Here is a 19703-nt window from a genome sequence, read left to right on the forward strand (position 1 = left end):
ATCAAGTTTCGCTTGGTCTCAGCTTAAAGGCTAAGAAGCCCATCTATCACTGTTTTCCATGTTCGCAGAGTTAGCTTCTGGAGTAAATATAGGCTATAATCTGTGTGTTTACACCAAGTGGCAACATTCTAATATGAAAAATGAAGCCTACCCGGAAGTGCGAAAAACTGCAATACACCGAAAATCCGCTAGAGGAAGGTCCCAAAAGGGAGCAAATGTCCACAGCCCCCATGTTAAAATGTCCGTTTTCACAGCATAAATTCATGTTTTTACAGGTTGGTCCCATGGATTTTATTGTATTTTTCGATAGGATCCGAGTGCCTAACAACCATGAGGGCTGTGAATTTTTTTCTAACTCGTTAGTTTAGATCGTATTTAGATATAAAATGTATATGACAAATAAGGGCTGGGTTAACTTTGATTGACAGCTTGATTGACAGCTTAGGCTGCGCCAAGGAGAATGACAACATAAGAAGCGCCATTTTTTTACACAGTTGAAATATAATACTACTGTTTCTGTATCATGAAATGTAGTTTTAAGAGTTTTTCAGGCGAGAATGTAGTTGTTTAAAGCTCAAATCTGTGGTTTATTTAAAGATTTATGAAAATTTTATCCAGTTGTGAGATCCAGCGATGACCGGGCGCTCGGCGCTCATGTACCCCGCCTGGAACAGCCTTTCCTCGGCTAGTCGTTCTGACGTTTGCCGCTGACTCTGGCGTCTCTGTAGTGGTTAAATATGAGATATAATTCGTCTTGTGTGTATCTAACGGGCGATTTTTGGTCTCGTGAATCTATAATTTGTTCCCTGGCCAATAGTTTTGGCTGAGGGGAAGTTTCATAACTTTATAAGTATTTAACTTTACCGTTGTATGGTTAGACTAGAGCGCTGATGTTTGACTGAATTGTTTGCTTTATTTTTATAGCTTCTTGTACCTTTTACTTATACTTTTATAATGGCTAATATTGATAAAACTGAAATTTAACAAAAAGAGACTGGGTTGAGTTTTGTCATTTGAAATTTTAATACAACGAAGATGATCTGTAATGTTGTTTACTGCAAAATCTGTTGTTTAGTACAAATGCACATATTGCCTGGACCATATTAAAATGTTTAATGTTTTTATATTATATTTAAAACGAAAAGAGGCAGGTTTGTGTTTTATATTTCGTTTTTTTATAAATAGGCAAACGTTATATGCAGTGAATATAATCAATACGCGTTGCCTGAACCACATTTGTGTGGCTATAATGTTTAAGATTTCTTTAAATGAAAACGAAAAGAGTTAGTGTGGTGTTTTATAGCATATTTCGTTGCCTAAAATATACACAGAGATAACCGGAGTAGCAGAGCGAGCTGAGTGACGCGCGCTGCGTCCTTTACCCATATATGGATTGGCCAGAAGGTGGGCGGGGTTATGATTTCCCAAGATTTTCCAACGGCTTCAAAACCGTTCTTGAGAAAGTCTATGGGTGACGTCACAGACGCTTTGTCCATATTTTTTACAGTCTATGGTTTACACAGACTTTTTAAAAATGGCAGGTGCTGGTGTTTCACATGCGTTCGGCCAATCAGCGTACACTAACGTCACAGATAGTTCCTATAGTGCGAACTCGCCAAAATCTGGGTACTTCTGCCAATAGTTCTAGGAACCATGAAAAGGTTCCTCTGGGGCGAAAGCCCCTAATAGCATATTGCATAGACAAAAAACAAAATATCTTCTTTTGTGTTCCACAGAAGAAAGTCATACAATTTTGGAACAACATGAAGATGAATAAACGACAGAATTTTAATTTTGGGTGAACTGCCTGAAAAAAAAAAGATCATTCACAAACCATCATGATTCTATCGCAGCCATGAGCAAATAACACAAAACCAGCTATATTTACAGATTTGGCAACAATGTGAACTATGTCTGTATGCTAATATTAGCCAATAACAGGAGAATTTACATATAGAAAATCTTAGAGGTACAGCAAAAAGTAGGCTGTATGAAGTCAACATAATACAGGTACATGTTTCAACTGAAGCAGGATAATCGAAACTGTGTGTTTTGCATTACATTAATGAGAATTTGAGGGTAAAATAAAATGTCCTAAAAAGAATGCCTCAACATTAAACATCTGATGGCTCCTAATAGTAGACTTTTTTTAAATAATGTGCACCACGTTGTGCACAATAAACCAGGAACAAGCATTAAGTTCATTAAGTAAATTGTGATTTCATGTTCTAAATGCTAATTCTAAAGGGCAGCATGAGGGTGGAAAATGGATATGTATATTAAATTATATAACTGTTGCAAGTGCAAGAAACCTTCACTATAATTATATGTGGACTTTAAAGGAGACATATCATGCTTTTAAATTGTTCCTTTTTACATATAAATCATACATTTGTAGTCTATATAAAGCGGAACTGCAATGCTTGGGTCTGAATTCCTCATTATTATAGCTCCACAGGCCCCTTTTCTACCCCTTTTCTGAGGTGCGTCTCAATCAACCCGTTTTGGTGCGGTCTCTTTAAATACAACTGAGACACTTCATACCCCGTCCCCTCTACAGGTTGCAGAGGTTCAACTCCACCCCGTTCAGCCATTTTTGTAGTTTGATAGCAGAGATACGATTATCTAGCGGCACAGAAACTTTTTATTCACACGTTATTAACAAAATGTCAACAACGGAAGACTTGTCCATCCAGCCCTACATGTTCGAGCCAGAGTCAGAGCCGGAGCGAGATGAAAATGAAGACGACGAATCTGCAGAACAACGTCTTCATATGGATGTATCGCAATGGTGTGTAACGTTACTGTATTTACACATGAAACTTTGGTCTTCCGACCTTTTACCACCGTGTCGATTTATTTTGATTAATATGTGCGAGGGAGAGAGAGCAAGACAGCGTCTAGTTTGGAGACGGTGATGTCTTGTTTACACTTTCGTCTGGCTCTGAAGAGAGAGAGAGAGTGAGCGCGCGCGCGACCGTTGTAGCAGTCGATTCTGTTCCCTATTGGAATTCCTGTTCCCTTTACGCAAATCATACTACAAATCATGCGTAGTTGCCGAGTTACCATGCGTACCATCAGAACTGAATACGAGCAAGAAGCACAACTGGATGTACGGGAAGCCAAAAGGTTAAAAAAGGATTGTATTTTTTCCCGAAATTTAAGCGTTTTTTTATTGTTTTTATTTTTTATTTTTATTAGAAGCGAATTTCCCCCCATCTGTCAATTCAATCCAGATTATTTCTTTTCAAATTTAAAACATTATTACAGATTTCAATGTAATGTTTATTAAGGCTTTGATTTATTAAGGTTTATTAAAGGCTTTGACGCATGCGCTGTCAGCAGATACGGCTCGTTCAGGGGGAACAGGAATTCCGATAGGGAACAGAATCGACTGCTACACCGGGTCTCTCTCTCTGCTCGTTCTTTCAGTTAAACATGCGTCCTGACACAAGCGCGGCAGTTCATCTACATTAGACGGTGTAATGAAGTGTGTGGGTTACTACATCCAACAACCGAACATTTTAACTTACCCTCTCGTAACTTCTGCATCCTTTAGCTTGGACTAAAAAATTGCAGTGAGAAATTGAAATGGCGGATTGCTCGAAGTGTTGGGCCGGGAGTCAATGTCCTTATTTGGCAGTTCCGCTGCAAATACTGTGACGTATTAGTTCACAAAACGTCATAGATAACAGAAAAATCGAAACAGGTTGAAAAATATGACCAAAACAGAATATAAAGATATCAACGAAGCACCTGAAGAGAATAATTTCATATTTTCTGTACTTCTAAACACTCCAAATATACAACAAAATGCATTTAAGGGCTAAAAAAGTGGATTTAGCATGATATGTCCCCTTTAAGAAAAAAACATAAAATGCTACAAAAAGTCTAAGCTGTTTATAATATAAAAGGTATAATTTAGACAGACTTGTAAAATTTTGTTAGGAAGGTCTATCCAATGCTCAGAAGGCGAAAGGGTTGGAACTTGGTAATTGTCTTTTCAGTATAGTTAAAATGATGGGGAACGTCTCCTAACTCTATAATAAGAATGCAGACATCCCATGAGCCTTTTATCATTATTAGGATCTTTGCTCTTCGCAATCTTCTACAGAAATCCTTCAGAGATGCTTTCTTTTAAATAAAATTCTCTTATTTCTCAGTCCGCTCTGTTTTGAATTACTCCTGTTTTCTTATTCCCTTTCATTCACTTCAAAACATCAAATCTTAGTCTTACTCTCCTCTGGTTTTGCTCTTTTATTCTGCTGGTCCCTACATGAGTGCTTTCCACCATTCAATGAGTGGGAGTCTGCACACAAACAGGGCTCGCACTCAAGCCAAATACAAACGTTTTTTTTTTTGTCTTTTTTTTCGGTAGATGGAGGGAAAAGCCTCTTGAGGTGCCCACAGATGGGGTCTACAGCTGTGCTGAGGGCGTGTGGGGTTACGGTGCTATAGTGATAGTAAAAGGGCTGTATTTCAGTATCACCTGCCATACGCTATTAGTTACAGTGTATCATTGGACTTCTTTGTAAGCATTGATTCCTTTGAACCTGTTTGAAACAGCCAATCAGTGCCGTTAAATTTCACATTCAGGATCGTTTGGAAATGCTGTTTTTCTGACGCAGCATGAAACACAGAAACGCATATGAACATTCACATTATGAATCTGAGACGAAGGAAGCCTTCCTGCCTCCTCTGTCGTTATTGTTCATACAAAATCACCTCCCAAAATTGGCACAGCTTTAAAGGAGAACTCCGGTCAATTTTAACATTGAGCTCATTTTTTTGTACATTTGGAGTGCTGTCAATACAGAGAACAACGACAAAAATCGGTGTTGCCTACACCGTGTTATCCTCTTTTTAAAATTTGCACCCTGTTGACTTCAATGGGGCAATATTTAAACCTGCTTTTAGCCTCTTAACATCCTTGATGTGTCATTACAAGTGCACAGGTCATGTGAGTGATTCCTTCAGAGTGATCACGGGGGAATCTGACTGCAGTAGATGTGAAAGATATGTATAAAAATGATGTTTATTCAGCCAGCGCACATACCTGTATTTACATCCTGTTTTCGGTCGAAGCCCATAGTAATCGATTGTCGAGTTCACGCGCATTGGTTTAGTACCTATGATCACGCGCGTGAACTCGACAATCGATTACTATGGACTTCGACCGAAAACAGGATGTAAATACAGGTATTTGCGCTGGCTGAATAAACATCATTTTTATCCCTATTTTTCACATCTACTGCAGTCAGATTCACTCGCGTTCACTCTGAAGGAATCACTCACATGACCTGTGCACTTGTAATGACACATCAAGGATGTTAAGAGGCTAAAAGCAGGTTTAAAACTTGCCCCATTGAAGTCAACAGGGTGCAAATTTTAAAAAGAGGATAACACGGTGTAGGCAACACCGATTTTTGTCGTTGTTCTCTGTATTGACAGCACTCCAAATGTACAAAAAAATGAGCTCAATGTTAAAATTGACCGGAGTTCTCCTTTAAAATACATTTAAACACTTTGCTCTTGATAAAAAGAGAATGCTCATTTCCATATACGCAACACGTATGGTGTGAAAATGTATTGTTTTATGAATAATTCTGGCTGGTTTCCTTCCCCTTGGATGATAAAAGGAGGAAAATATGGGAGAAAATTTTGAGGGAATTAAATAAAAAGAGGTTAATATGTTGGATCAACAATATTGGCACAGCTCAACACTTTGTTTCTGTGCCAGTTTTTAGTGGAACAAGGTGTTGAAATTTGGATCAGGATCAAATGGCCATGTGTCCACTCATATCGCCAAAAAATCTGATAAGAAAAAACTCGAGCAAGTAGATTACTGAAGAAATTACTATAGTCTACCGTATGGTGCTTCAGGAACCAAAAACAAGCCAAAAGTAATAGTGACAAATGACAATGTTTTTGTATGATAAACAACTATGGGTCATTCTCGCTGCTTGCCAAGTCTGCATTCCTAAAGCAAAGCCGCTTCTATACCAAATGTGCTGCTTATCACAATTATCACTTCTGACGCAATTTACGCTCTTAGTTTCAGATTATTAATCATTTCATACTGCAGAAAGACAGTTCAGCACTCAATAAGCCTGACAAATATTACTCATCTTCATGACACATGATCAAACAACTGCATCTGCACTATGGAGAGGGCAGGTCACGAATCATTTTAATCAGGAACACAGCACACGATTCTACGCATACGCATGGCCTTGTCATGCATTAGAGGCGGATGTATAGACAGTGTGCGGATGTATCTGTTGGATTTGACATGGGGGTTGGGATGGTGGTGTAGGGGGAGGATAAAAGGGACATAGGGGGGAGGGGGGGCGGCGGAGGAGCATCAGGGGAATCCGTTAGGGCGGAGATCACCTCTGTTTGTGCCAATATATTTGTTGGAACAAGGTGTGGAATTATACTGTAAATCAAGATCAAGAATATATTTATCTAGTTCATTTTCATTCTGTTCTCTAAAATAAATATAAATAAACCTATAAATATATCATTATAAATACATATTTTTATTTATATCTTATACATAAATTAAACTGTTCTGTTGTACAGACAAAAAATACCTTTTGATTTAGGCTACCTAATTTTGGAATACAGTTTATTGAATAAAGTGGAGAAAAAAACAAACATTTCCTGTTATGACAGATTTTGCTTGGATACAATAACTTCAGACTGCATGACTGCCCTTTGTTGGGAGCAATTGAAGGACCAGTCAAAACAGTAAACTCAACAGGCGCATGATGCGGTGACACATAAACTGCTTAAGAAAACAAGCACTCCTTTTGGCCTGTCTTTGCTTAGAGCCACTAGAAATAACCCGATGCAATGAGGCAAAACGCACTTGACAAAAAAGGCTAAAAAGTTGCTGTACAGAACACATATGCATGGGTTGTTCTTGTACTGCAATTAACCACCTAATGGAAGAATGATGCACGAAATGCCTTGCTGGATGAATTCCACTGTTTTTGTTTGCATAGTTTACGCTCCAAAAACAGTCAAATCAGATGCAATAAGTTTAAAATGTGGGTACACTTTAGGTGCTCTTCCACTGCGTCATATGACTCGGCTCGTCTCGCTTAATTTGGACCTGTTTGCTTTTCCACTGCAGTTTAGTACCGCTTCAAAGTGGGTGGGATTATAGACTGACAGTTATAGTTGCGCCGCCACTACTGCCGTGACATCGACGTCAGCAGTTCGACCACTGACCACGATACAGCCATTTCTTTTGTCAAGTTGAGTGCGATGGTTTTTTAAAGCAAGTTGTTTAAAAAAGTCGAGCGAACAAATTATACTGTGGGGGCTGTTGCTGACTATTTAAATCTAGTGGGTTTGGTGTCTCGTGTGGCAAATCCAATGACGCTGGTAGTGACAATTCTCTCTGACCAATCAGTGATCTGCAGTGTTTACACGTCGCGTTTTAGTATCGCTACAGCTCTATAGAGCTGGTAAGTCCCGCCCCTTCTGCTAACCCCACTGGACCTCTAGGTTGAAAAATGGTCAATGCAAGTGAATGGGAGAAAATAATTATTTTCTGGTCCCGTTTGAATTGTGCCATGAATGTCAACATATGTTGTCTGTGAATTTTTTATATAATTTTTCATGTTACGAGTTTGACAGTATATGGTATGATTCTTCGGCTAGCAGTTGTGGAAAAGACATAACGAGAAAGACTACATGTCGCCTATGTGACGTCACCCCATAAAGTTTACTTACCCGTGGTTTTCGCCAACTTCAACGATTTTGTCCTCTCCCTGAAAGAAGGCGGTGAAGTGCACCAAAGACACAGCCATGTTTAGCGGGATCCGTGAGCTAGTGTCCGTGTGCGAGTGGTGTTGACGTTTCAAACGCGTCGAAAGCAGCGAAGAGTTGTAGTCCACAAAGTGCTCTCACACAAAGTCTAACCGTATCAAACTTCTACCCGCTAAATTGTAGCATTCTTTACACGAAAAATTATATAAAAAATTCACAGACAACATATGTTCACATTCATGGCAAAATTCAAACGGGACCAGAAAATAATTATTTTCTCCCATTCACTTGCATTGACAATTTTTCAATCTAGAGGTCCAGTGGGGTTTTACGGATGGGCGGGACTTACCAGCTCTATTGGAACCTCAACCGAGGTGGTACTAAAAAAAGTACCAGGTTTTTCGGTGGACCCCGCCCCCATTTCAGTAACTGTTCAGTTCTGAAATACAGTGTGTGATTTGGTATTTGAACATGCAAACGGATAATGGTATTGCTATATATACAGTACTGGTCAAAAGTTTGTGGTCAGTAATATATTTTTTAAAGAAATTAACACTTTTTTTCCAGTAAGGAAGCATTAAATTGATCTAAAGTCACAGTAAAGACATTTATAATATTACAAAGGTTTTCTATTTCAAATTAATGCTGTTCTTTGGAACTTTCTATTCATTAAAGGATCCTTAAAAAATATCAGTTTCCATATTAAGCAGCACAACTGTCTGTTTCCAACATTGATAATAATAAGAAATGTTTGTTTGCTTGAGCATTAAATGATTTCTGAAGGATCATGTGACACTGAAGACTGGAGTAATGATGCTGAAATTACAGCTTTACCATCACAGGAATAAATTACATTTTTTTTAAAATGTATTCAATCAGAAATCAGTTATTTTAAATTGTGATGACATTTCACAATATTATTGTTTTTAATATTGACTTATTTCAAAAACATTAAAGAATCTTACTGACCCGAAACATTTGCAAAGTGGTGTGTATTGTATACATGTCTCTACATTTACAAGAATCGACATTTAACAAATATTCTGCGAAGAATAACTGGAGTGAAGAGTGTGACAACAACAATCCAATTCGCAAACATGAAAATAATTTCAAAAGGCTTTTGAAATAATTGATTATAGCTTTTGATGCTAATCAGTTATTATTTGAAAAGCTCAAAAGTCACTCAAACAAAGAAGTAATGCTTTGGTGGGAGGGCTGATTTTGACATCTCGATATGCACGGCTGCTGTTCTCACACACACATGTGTGTGTCAGTGAGAGTAAACGCTACTCACGGCAGTTCTCCTCATCGCTGTTGTCAGAGCAGTCATCATCATCATCGCATCTCCATATGGTGGGAATACATCTCATGTTGTTACACTGAAACTGTCCATCCTCGCACTCCGTCTCAGTGCCAGTTTCGGTACCTGAGAACGACAGTGAAGATAATTACAGTCGTGCTTTTGCTATTCTACTCAAACCAATATAACCTGCAACCATTACATGAAAGGAGAGCAATATATACTAGGCTACTACACAATAACACATTCCTGAACCGAGTATTCCAAACACAATGTGACCAGCAATTATGTTACTACACGCGCACTTCAATGAAGCCATGACAAAGAAAACGAAAAAAACACACTCAAACCTTTCTTTCTTTCGTTCCTATTTGTTTCTGCTAGGATGGATATGAATATGAAACAATAAATTCATGCTGCCACATCATCAACCTTTAATATTTTACTCGTGCAAACTAGATTTTTAATCAAGTGTTGTGTGTGTTTATAGAAATGTGTAAACGCAAGGCTGCCCGCGTAGAACAAGTGTTTAGTCTCGCGCATCCACGAAATAACCAACACAGCATCATTCACACAGTCTATTAAAAAGGCTGATAATTTCATGTCCGGAAAAAAAAAGAGAAAATACAACAAACCTTTTGCTAAGTATAATTCCGAAAGTAAGAAATGAAAAAATAATAATTTCCCAATTTCTGTCCACATTTCCGAAACGGGTTGGAGTGTTCATCCACAAACAAAAGCGTGTCCGGATGGCGTCGCTCCTTCACTGGATCTCCAATAGATTCACTGGCAATTTGAATCAATGACGACATCAAACGTAAGCGAGTGTGAATAACTGCACTGAAGGGTAGTGTGCCATCAAACACTAATTACTAGAATATGAGGCATGATAGAATCAAAACAATAACAATCATGGTATTATTAATATTGTAGAGATTTTTAATCATCATTTAAAACCTTTTACAAGTTCCCCAGTTTTATTTATTTATTTAGCCTGCCAGTATATATTTTATATAAAACATTTTTTTTTACATTTACGTCTTTATTATATATATATATATATATATATACAGTGCAATGCATAAGTGAATACACCCATGCTAAAGTTGACTAAAAAGAGGAATAAAAAATCATATTTTGGAAATTGAACTTAATGCCTTAATTTAAAAAATTAGGAAAAATCCAACCTTTAAGGACACCAATTTTCTTTGTGAATGAATAATGTATCGTAAATAAATAAATGTTCTTCCTTATAATACATGGTGCATAGGTGAGTACACCCCTGTTAAATTCCCATAGAGGCAGGCAGATTTTTATTTTTAAGTATTTTTTTATTTTTTTAGGATACTATGCATCCTGATAAAGTTCCCTTGGCCTCTGGAATTAAAATAGCCCCACATCATCACATAGCCTTCACCATACCTAGAGATTGGCATGGGGTACTTTCCATAAGATCATCTCTCAATGCAAATCAAACCAGCTATTAGGCTAACTGAAATAAAACCATGCCAATCTCTAGGTATGGTGAAGGCTATGTGATGATGTGGGGCTATTTTAACTCCAAAGGCCAAGAGAACTTTATCAGGATGCATAGTATCCTAAAAAAAAATACTTAAAAATACTTAAAAATAAAAATCTGCCTGCCTCTATGGGAATTTAACATAGGGGTGTACTCACTTATGCACCCTGTATTTTAAGGAAGAACATTTATTTATTTACGATACATTATTCATTCACACAGAAAATTGGTGTCCTTAAAGGTTGGATTTTTCCTCATTTAAATTAAGGCATTAAGTTCAATTTCCAAAAGATGATTTTTTATTCCTCTTTTTAGTCAACTTTAGTATGGGTGTATTCACTTATGCATAGCACTGTATATATATATATATATATATATATATATATATATATATATATATATATATATATATATATATATATATATATATATATATATATATATATACACACACATGTAACTGTTAAAATGAGTGGTTGGTCTAGGAGATTTTTGGCAAGACTAATACATTTCATTGTATTTATTAATTTGACTGATGCTAAAGTGACTAACAGTTCATTTAATCTATATATTATTACTATATATTAATGTAGTTTTTCCTGTGAATTTCCAAATAGATACATTGAAAACAGACAGTGCATGGACAAATAAGGGTACGTTTACACAACAACGATGTACTAAAAACAGGAACGTTTTTTCTTTGTGTTTTGTGTACTGACAACAGTGCTGTCAAAACGATCCCATTCACACATCCCGAAACAACTAAACGCTGTATTCTGCTGCCAGGCCAGTAGTTGGCGATGTCACTTTGTAAAGATACACTACTCGCCTATAGACTGAACACGTAAAACGCATGCGCATGAAATCACCGTTTTCACAAATTCGTGTTATTGTAGTTTGCGTTTTCAGGCCTCCAAATCACTTGTCGTGTAAATGAACGCCCAAAACGCATAAAAAGTCTTTAGTTGAAAACGGTGTCGTGTAAACGCCCCGCCCCCTTAGCCTAAAAATCTCATGAAACATAGCACCGCCGCTTCGGTATGTTCACGTGCATATCCTCAAAAAGCGAATCACCCTGAAGCAATATACAGAAAGGAAGCAAGGCAGAAAAAGTATGAGATGATCAGTTTTTAAATTGCATTAATTATAACCCTTATTAGGATAATGGGGTTAGGTGACCTTGTAAAAGAGTTACAGTAATATATATATACTGCATCTGTGGCACTGTGCCAGCATGAACAATTCTGTCAGTCAGAACTAGGCCAGAGCGACCCTGACAGGATAATCAGTCATTTTAATAGCAGTAAGATGGGGCTGAACTCAACCCCTCCCCCGACTGCTTAACTGTGAATGTAGCCAACCACAACAAAGTATTCAAAGGGAAACAAAATGGACAGGGGCAAAGACCCTATTGTCATGAACCTGGCATGTACCCAGATTATGTAAACTGGCAGCAGGTGGCTGCCAATCCACTTTAGGGATACACACAAAATGCCACTGAAAGAAAATGTAGAACAAGTTGAGCAGATGCTTTAAAAAAAAGTTTTTACCTAATTGCACCTAGATCAGAATATACATACACATGTATTCAAATAAATCATGTGATGTTTTGTCAATTAATGAGGAACAATTCTGCATTGTATGAACTGTAAGTGAAACCAAACTGAAACCAAAAGACTGGATTCGGTTACCTTTTTAAAGCTCTAGCTGTGACAAGTAACAGAGTAATTAGATGAAGATGTCATGATTTGACTATTCAGGGTTGCCCGATTGCCCTTTCCAAAAAAATTAAAAATAACCAGACAGTTGACTGCACCCATTGACTTCCATATAGTATTTGTTTTCCTATTATGGAAGTCAATGGGTGTCGTCAACCAACCGTCTGATTACCAACATTGTTTAAAATATCAATGACCTATCGAACGGATTAGGAAGGTTTAAACCACCCTTTCCAATCCGATTGAAATTTCAATCCGATTTGGCCAATTAATTCCGACTGACGTGGTTACGTGTGACTTCCGACTGTGCTACTCCGATTTGGCTACAAATGGATTATGGGGTCCATATTAAAATATTGTAGGCCTACATGATCAATCCCTTGTTTACAGCTTTGTTTTCTTTCACACATTATGGAACATCTGCCTTGACTAGTGGTCAACACTAACAAATATATGCCATCATATTCCGATATCGGAATTCTAATTTACAGAACATCCGAACAAAAGTAGGCTATCTAGCCTAATAAAAAGCTTATATTTGAGCTTCTTCATTGTATTTGGAAACTCAATTTTGGTTTTGACTACCACTATGTGTCAGATATTTCTAAATATTATAGGTTACACCAGCAAACATGTTGTCACCAGCAAACATTTTGTCCCTGCCAAAAATAGGAGATGGTCCTCAATGCAGTACAAAAGATCCGGGGGGAGGAGTCGGATCCAGATCCATCTCCTCCCACCTTACATACCTAAACCTACCCAACTCCACCCCCTGATCCCTAGACCCACCCCTAAACCTACCAATCTCCACCCCTTATATGAGATCCGACTCCTCCCCCCGGATCTTTTGTACTGCATTGAGGTGCTACTGTAAAATAGTCTCGTTAAGGACGGCATAAATCGAAATAAATAAATAAATAAATAAATAAACTATAACCTATCTATTATGTAACACAGAACAGATAAGTTACGTCAAAGACGTCCGTTCAACTTTCATTTTGATGACGGGACGTGTTGGAGGGACGTCTTTTCAACGGTCATTAAACGTTTGGTGGGACATGCCAAATTGTGATCCACATCAATCATATTTTAATTATTTTTTGTTGAATATAATATGAAAAGCTTTAATTCTGTCAGTTTTTTTTATAAATGTGCTTCTTGTGGTAAAAATTGCAAGTCAAAAGTATTGTTTAATTTGAATAGTCGCACCTGGCTTTAGGGGAATTCCGCAGAGTCTAGACGAGCATAAGAAAGTGTATTCTCTCACGCCACTTAGCATCACGTGACGTGAATCGTTTCAGCCAAATGTAAGTTTAGAGGACACACCCCTGCAAACGAAATTTATTCAAATGAGACACATTTATTTGATATTTCAGTGATACTGATATTCGTGTCTTTGGCGATGGCAAATGTTTCAGCAGCGGCACCGAATGATCGAATAACGGCAGGGAAAGCCGCGCGCACCCCGAAGTGCGCGAGATGCCGTAACCACGGCTTCGCAGTCCTGTTAAAAGGCCATTCGGGGAAATGTCAGTTCAGGCAGTGCGTGTGCTGGAAGTGTGCTCTCATCAACGAGCGGACGAAAATCCTGGCATCTCAAAGACGAATTAAATCCGTTCAGGGACACGAGTCACCGGCTAACGTTACCGACCGTCCCGGGCAGACCGCTCTATCTGACAGAAAAACGGGTAATAATGGTTCAACTAACGGAGTGAGCGGAGAAACCGACGTCAGCGCGAGAAAGGGTAACGTTAATGCTTTCAATACGCCCGTTAGTCGACACGGCACAAGTGATAAAACGTACACTGACCTCCGCGGTCCGGTTAGCTCGGGCGCGGTTTATAACGCTAGCGATCTGAAGACACCCGCGGGACCGAGCGGCGCTCTTGGAGGTTTGTGCAGCTTTAAAACCTTAATGTCTAATTAGTAACGTTAATTATTTTATTTCAACTATAACCTTTATGTTTAAATAGCCTGGTGCAGGTATGCCGTCACTCTGTAGCCCAACCGGCAGTTCGCCTCTCACTGGTTCCCTCGACAAAAACCCAATAGGATTTTCCCATAGGCTTTCGGATTATCGCTAGCCTGAAGTGCTAAAATGCTAATGCTAATAAAAATGCTTTTTATTATTTTTTATTTTAATTTTTTTATTCAACTTTCAGAAAAGCATACAATTGACATTTAACATCAAGCTACCTACTCGTTTCTGCGTTTTGGCCTACAAAGTGATGTCATACCTGCACCACCCTATTTAACCGCTAGGCTGCACCAATGCATATAACTTAACCAACGTCTCTAAGTACAGCGTGGTACTATCTGTAACTTATTTACACAAGTAAAACATTATATAATAGAACATAATAATTATTGGAAACATTAGTACTATAATTAAAAAGGGATCAGTATAGTTTACATTCCATGTACAATTTCATGTAATAAAAATCAAATTAATCAAAATCTAATGAACTTTTCATGCATTGCAAATGCACTTTATAGTATTATTGAAAATAAATACATAAATAGGCACTTTTTACTTTAAAAAAGACTGTTTGTAGCATAATCAGGGCTCATGTATTATAAATACAATTATTATAAAACAAGTTTGATCACATGTAGGGTCAGAAAAGACTTAAAAGTCGAGACTTTAAAAGTCGAGTTAATATGTATGTACATCCCAGAAACCAACAGGCATTGTCTCTATGAAGAAAAGATGATTGGCTGACTCTTTTAACTGTAAGGCGGGACTTCCTGTCTATTGGCTGTATGGTCTCACCCATTTAACTTTTTATTTGCATAAAATTAGTTAAAATCAGCTATTTTTTGTTACATGCCAAAACATTTTTACACTTCTAAGCATTGAATGATGATTTAAATGTTTAAAAGTTATTTGAAAGCATAACCGAATATTGTATAATACTGGATATATCCACAGATTCACCACCTTTTCCTGGAGAGTACAAAATTACAGAGGCATACCCTGGGCAAATGTATCCAGCAGAGATGTTCGCAATCCCTCTTCCCATGCACCCGCAGTACACGGACCGATACATGTTCCCGGCGGTGCTGGTGAGCCTGAGACCACCTGCACCAGGAGCCTTCAGGGAACATGTTGGATTTGTTCCCTTTCCACCAGGAGCGCTGTCTTATCCACTGGAGAGTCGGGAATTGCAAGTATGTTCCACAGGCATGATTGTTCTGCAACGGCACTCATGAAAATGCCTACAAACTATCACGTTCGTAATCACAATGTGAGAGTTAGCACAAAATTTGTAATGTGTCTTAAGTCTTTTGATACACTACCATTCAAAAGTTTAGGGTCAGGAAGATTTTTTTAAAGAAATTAATACTTTTATTCCTTAAGGAGGCATTAAATGGATCAAAAGTGACAGTTAACATTAATAATGTTACAAAAAGATTTATGTTTCAAATTAATGTTCCATTTCCATTCATCAAAGAATCTTGGAGAAAAGGGATCGTGGCAAAAATATTAAAGAGCACAACTGGTTTCAACATTGGTAGTAATAATAATAAATGTTTCTTGAGCAACAAATCATCATAATATAATGATTTCTGAAGGTGTGACACTTAAGACTGGAGTAATGATGCTGAAAATTCAGCTTTGACATCACAGCAATAAATTACATTTAAAATATATCCAAATAGAAAACTGATATTTAAAATTGTAATATTTCACAATAGTACTGTTTTACTGTATTTTTGATCAAATAAATACAGCATTGATGAACGTAAGAGACTTCTTTCAAAAACATTACCAACCACAAACTTTTGAATCATAGTGTAATTATTATATATTCAGGGCTTCACTGTCACAAGAATACTTTGGGCTGCTCTCGCTTCTAAGAAAAAAAGTATATTTCTTATTCCCCGTTATCTAGTCAACTTACAGTATGTGAGAGGTTTTAAAAAAAAAACGCAACCCCAAAGCTAGTTTAACTTATTTGATGTCCTTTTTCTACTAACTTCATTTTCCATAATCTGCTGACGGCAGTCCTGCAGCGTCAGGCTACAGCTGAATAAATCTAACACTTGGAAAGAGTGTAAATCAAGAGAAAGATCATGTTTATGAACATTCCTTTAAAGTTTCAGTCAATTCCACATTTTCACACCAAACCCTGCTGTTGTATTTATGCTAAGTCTGAATGTCCTGTTCTTGTGTTTGCTCAATGTTCTGCAGTACAGTCCGTACCTCCCATATCCAGGGCTGAGAGATGAACGTTCCCACCATTCACAGTCTCACATGAACGGAGAGCAAGGTAGATCTGAGGTTCCTCCTCAAGCTGCAAGTGTCCCAGGTATTAAAGATTAAAACATGTATTATGTATTGTTGATTATTCTGATAATACTAGGGGAAAGGAAAAACACTCCAACTTAAAGAGGCCATATGATGCATTTAAATGTTTACCATTTCCTTTTAGTGTGTAATGTGCATGTATAAGATCTGCAGTTACAAAGCTCATAGCGTCCCACAGACCTGCCTAAAACACCTCGATCGAAGTTCATATATTACTTCCTCAAACGTCTACGTCACAATGTGAAATATTAGCATAATGCTCACCCAAAGGCGAGGTGAATTGGCGAATTGAATTGTTGTCATCATGTTGTGTAGACGCTGTGTTTGGATGCAAAGCAAAACCCCTTTGTTTGGCCTTCTGAAAACAGCTATAAACTCTGAAACCTGCCATTATAAGGGCTGTTACATTTATACATACACCTAAGGTCTTTGACCAATCACAACGCACTAGGTCAGCGGGCCAATCAGAGCGCTCTGAGCTTTTCGAAAGGAGGAGCCTTGTGGAAACTTGAATATAATCAGAGCGTTTCAGACAGACTGGAAATTGAGGTGCTGCAATAATGTTCAGAATGGCATTAAAGCACGTTAACCTATTATAGGGACGTCCCGCGTGACGTCACGCCATTTGGAGCAGCCATCTTGACGGAATAGAAAAAATGCTAAACCGCTGGTGATAATACAGCTCGTCGCGAAATATTCATCTACTCTTCTATCATGCCCGAGCGATGCTGTGCAGTTGGATGCGATCAGATACGTGATCATACTAAAGCAATATCTTTATACCGTATCCCAAAAGAAACAAAACGGAGAAACAATGTTAGGAAGTTGTTCTACACATTTAATGCCTGTAAAAAGAACTCATATGGATCTATGATTCCTAATTCCTTTATCTTCCTCTTGTATATTTCTATTTGTGATGACATGACGTGAAGAGTTAGCTGACGGCCGCTGTGCTAATAATAGATAGTGGTCATAGTGTTCGTCTAAACCAGTGACCGCGACGCTGAAGTGTGTGAGAACAAATGAATAACATCAGTGCGAACCACGAACATTTATTTATTTGGATTAAATATTTTAATCATTCTGTGTCATTTTCAATGTCAATCTTTTCACTATTTACATGTTTATGCCCAAAATGCTATAATATTCAAAGTAGTTGACTGTCGTTCTCCTCTACCCTGTGTACATTATTGATTAAATAGCCTAACGTTAGCCTATTTAACATCGTTACAGGCACCTCGCGAGCATTCATTCATTCAACTATTTTAAAAGACTGGAATAAACACCAGCACACACAAGCAAAAATGTAAACCCAACAGGTATGAAATGTCAGAAAGAGAAAAAAAAAAAACGGTTAATGGGAAGACGAGCATAGGACTGCTACAGCTTAGTGGATAAATATATTTAGCCTATTTATTATTCAGATTGCACAGTTGGAAAGAAAATATATTTATAGGAACATTTCAGCAGACTCAAGATAATTAATACAGTGACCATTATTCATTATTTGAATCAATTCGCAGCCATAAAACATGATAATCTGCATTCTCATGTATGTAGGTGCGCTGAACGCTCTAACCGGATTTTTTTTCTATAGAATTACGTAAGGGTTAATGCCCGACGAGGTGTCCATTATCAGGTATTAATGGACAACGGCGAGGCGTGAACCGTCCGACGCGCAGCGGAGTCCATTAATACCTGACAATGGACACCTCGTCGGGCATTAACCCGCTTATACCATGGTCACTTGCCAAATAACACATTTTTAAAAAATTTGTTTATATTTTAATTAGTTTTACAATCGAAATCTAAAGTTACAAGTTACAAACAATAACTTGGTTTCCTTGGTTACGCCTGACGGTTTATTTAGGTGTACATTATCACTTTTTAACGGACACCCTGCAGCCAATCAGAATCGAGTATTCACCCAGACCATGGTAGAATATAGAATATCGAATAGGTTGTGCAATAGTATTCCGTCAAAATGGCTGACACGCGGCTAGGGGTCACGTGACTGGGAGATCCCTATTCCACACCCAAAAAACTAAATAATTAACTTAAAATAGCATCATTTGGCCCAATATTTTTTTCAATATCAATATATGACCAGTTGTTGGCTGCATGTATTACAACAAACTTAAATATCACTAATAATCAGTGATTTTAACTGTTCAGCAGCTAAAATATTATGGATTATTTTGATGACAGTACATGATACCTAGCAAAACCTGAAATGATTCTTCGTAAGTGTCTTGGTAGATGCATTGATTTGAAATGCATTTTTTAGTAAAATATCTTCTTTTTTTTACTCAAATATGATACTCTAATCAGTTTAAAAGTGTTCAGATAGATAAAGAAATACACACTACATATTTTACAGATTAAAAATACATAGCCTACATGTAGTAATACATTCAGCTGGTGTCGTTTTTTATGATAAAAGAATTTCTTTGGTGCCAGAGTGGGGGAAAAAAGGTCAAAACTTTCTTCTAGTTTTCCATATTGGTCATACAGATGTCCGTTCTGCTTGCTCAATACAGAAAGCCAAGTTGGTGGTAACCAGGAACCAGATGCTGTGCCTGTTTAAAGTCTTTCCTCAAGGAACACACCCTGAAAAGATGAGCCCTTCAGTTTCTCTTCAACTGATACCACATCATTTGTATAACACGCATTCAATACATCCTTTTCAAAAATAGCTTTCTCACATTCCTTTTCTATTTTCAATAGCAGTTACGACGCAAGTTCATGTTGTATTCATGATTTTCAGAAGACTGCTGAAACCACTGCTGTCTTTGTTCCAGTAAAGGCACCAGTTTGACATTTGTTTTTACAATACAGTCGATTAAGGTATCAGTCTTGTGTTGTTGCAGCCTATAATTCCAATAGATTAGATTGGAAAGTTGAATGTTAAAAGCAGTTATGCTTGATATTTTTATACATTTTGTCCTGTTGTTCAGGCTTTATAACGAAGTAATGATGTTTAGGATGTTTTTCCCCAAATCTTTAAAAATATTTAATGAATAAACGGTTCCATTCTGAAGATTCACTGTCTTTCTGATTTTGTAAAACTCA

General features: G+C 37.5%; 2 protein-coding genes across 2 annotated transcripts in view; one reads left to right on the forward strand and one right to left on the reverse strand.

Moving 5' to 3' along the window:
- LOC308696073 (low-density lipoprotein receptor-related protein 8-like) overlaps positions 1-9784 on the reverse strand; it is a gene marked incomplete at both ends in the record, with an annotated part of 85761 nt that extends 75977 nt beyond the window's left edge. The window contains 2 exons of the mRNA XM_081374441.1: positions 9077-9208; positions 9718-9784. Coding sequence (XP_081230567.1) covers positions 9077-9208; positions 9718-9784 — 199 coding nt within the window. The remainder of the gene's footprint in view (positions 1-9076; positions 9209-9717) is intronic.
- Positions 9785-13657: 3873 nt separating this feature from the next.
- On the forward strand, positions 13658-19676 carry LOC308696076 (uncharacterized protein). The gene is made up of 4 exons (XM_081374444.1): positions 13658-14211; positions 15252-15490; positions 16515-16632; positions 19172-19676. The coding sequence occupies exons 1-4, from the start codon at positions 13722-13724 to the stop codon at positions 19216-19218; spliced, it is 894 nt and encodes a 297-aa protein (XP_081230570.1). The 5' UTR covers positions 13658-13721; the 3' UTR covers positions 19219-19676.
- Positions 19677-19703: the final 27 nt, after the last annotated feature.

Source organism: Scardinius erythrophthalmus (genome assembly GCF_964197995.2).
Source record: "Scardinius erythrophthalmus genome assembly, chromosome: 9".
Lineage (NCBI taxonomy): Eukaryota > Metazoa > Chordata > Actinopteri > Cypriniformes > Leuciscidae > Scardinius > Scardinius erythrophthalmus.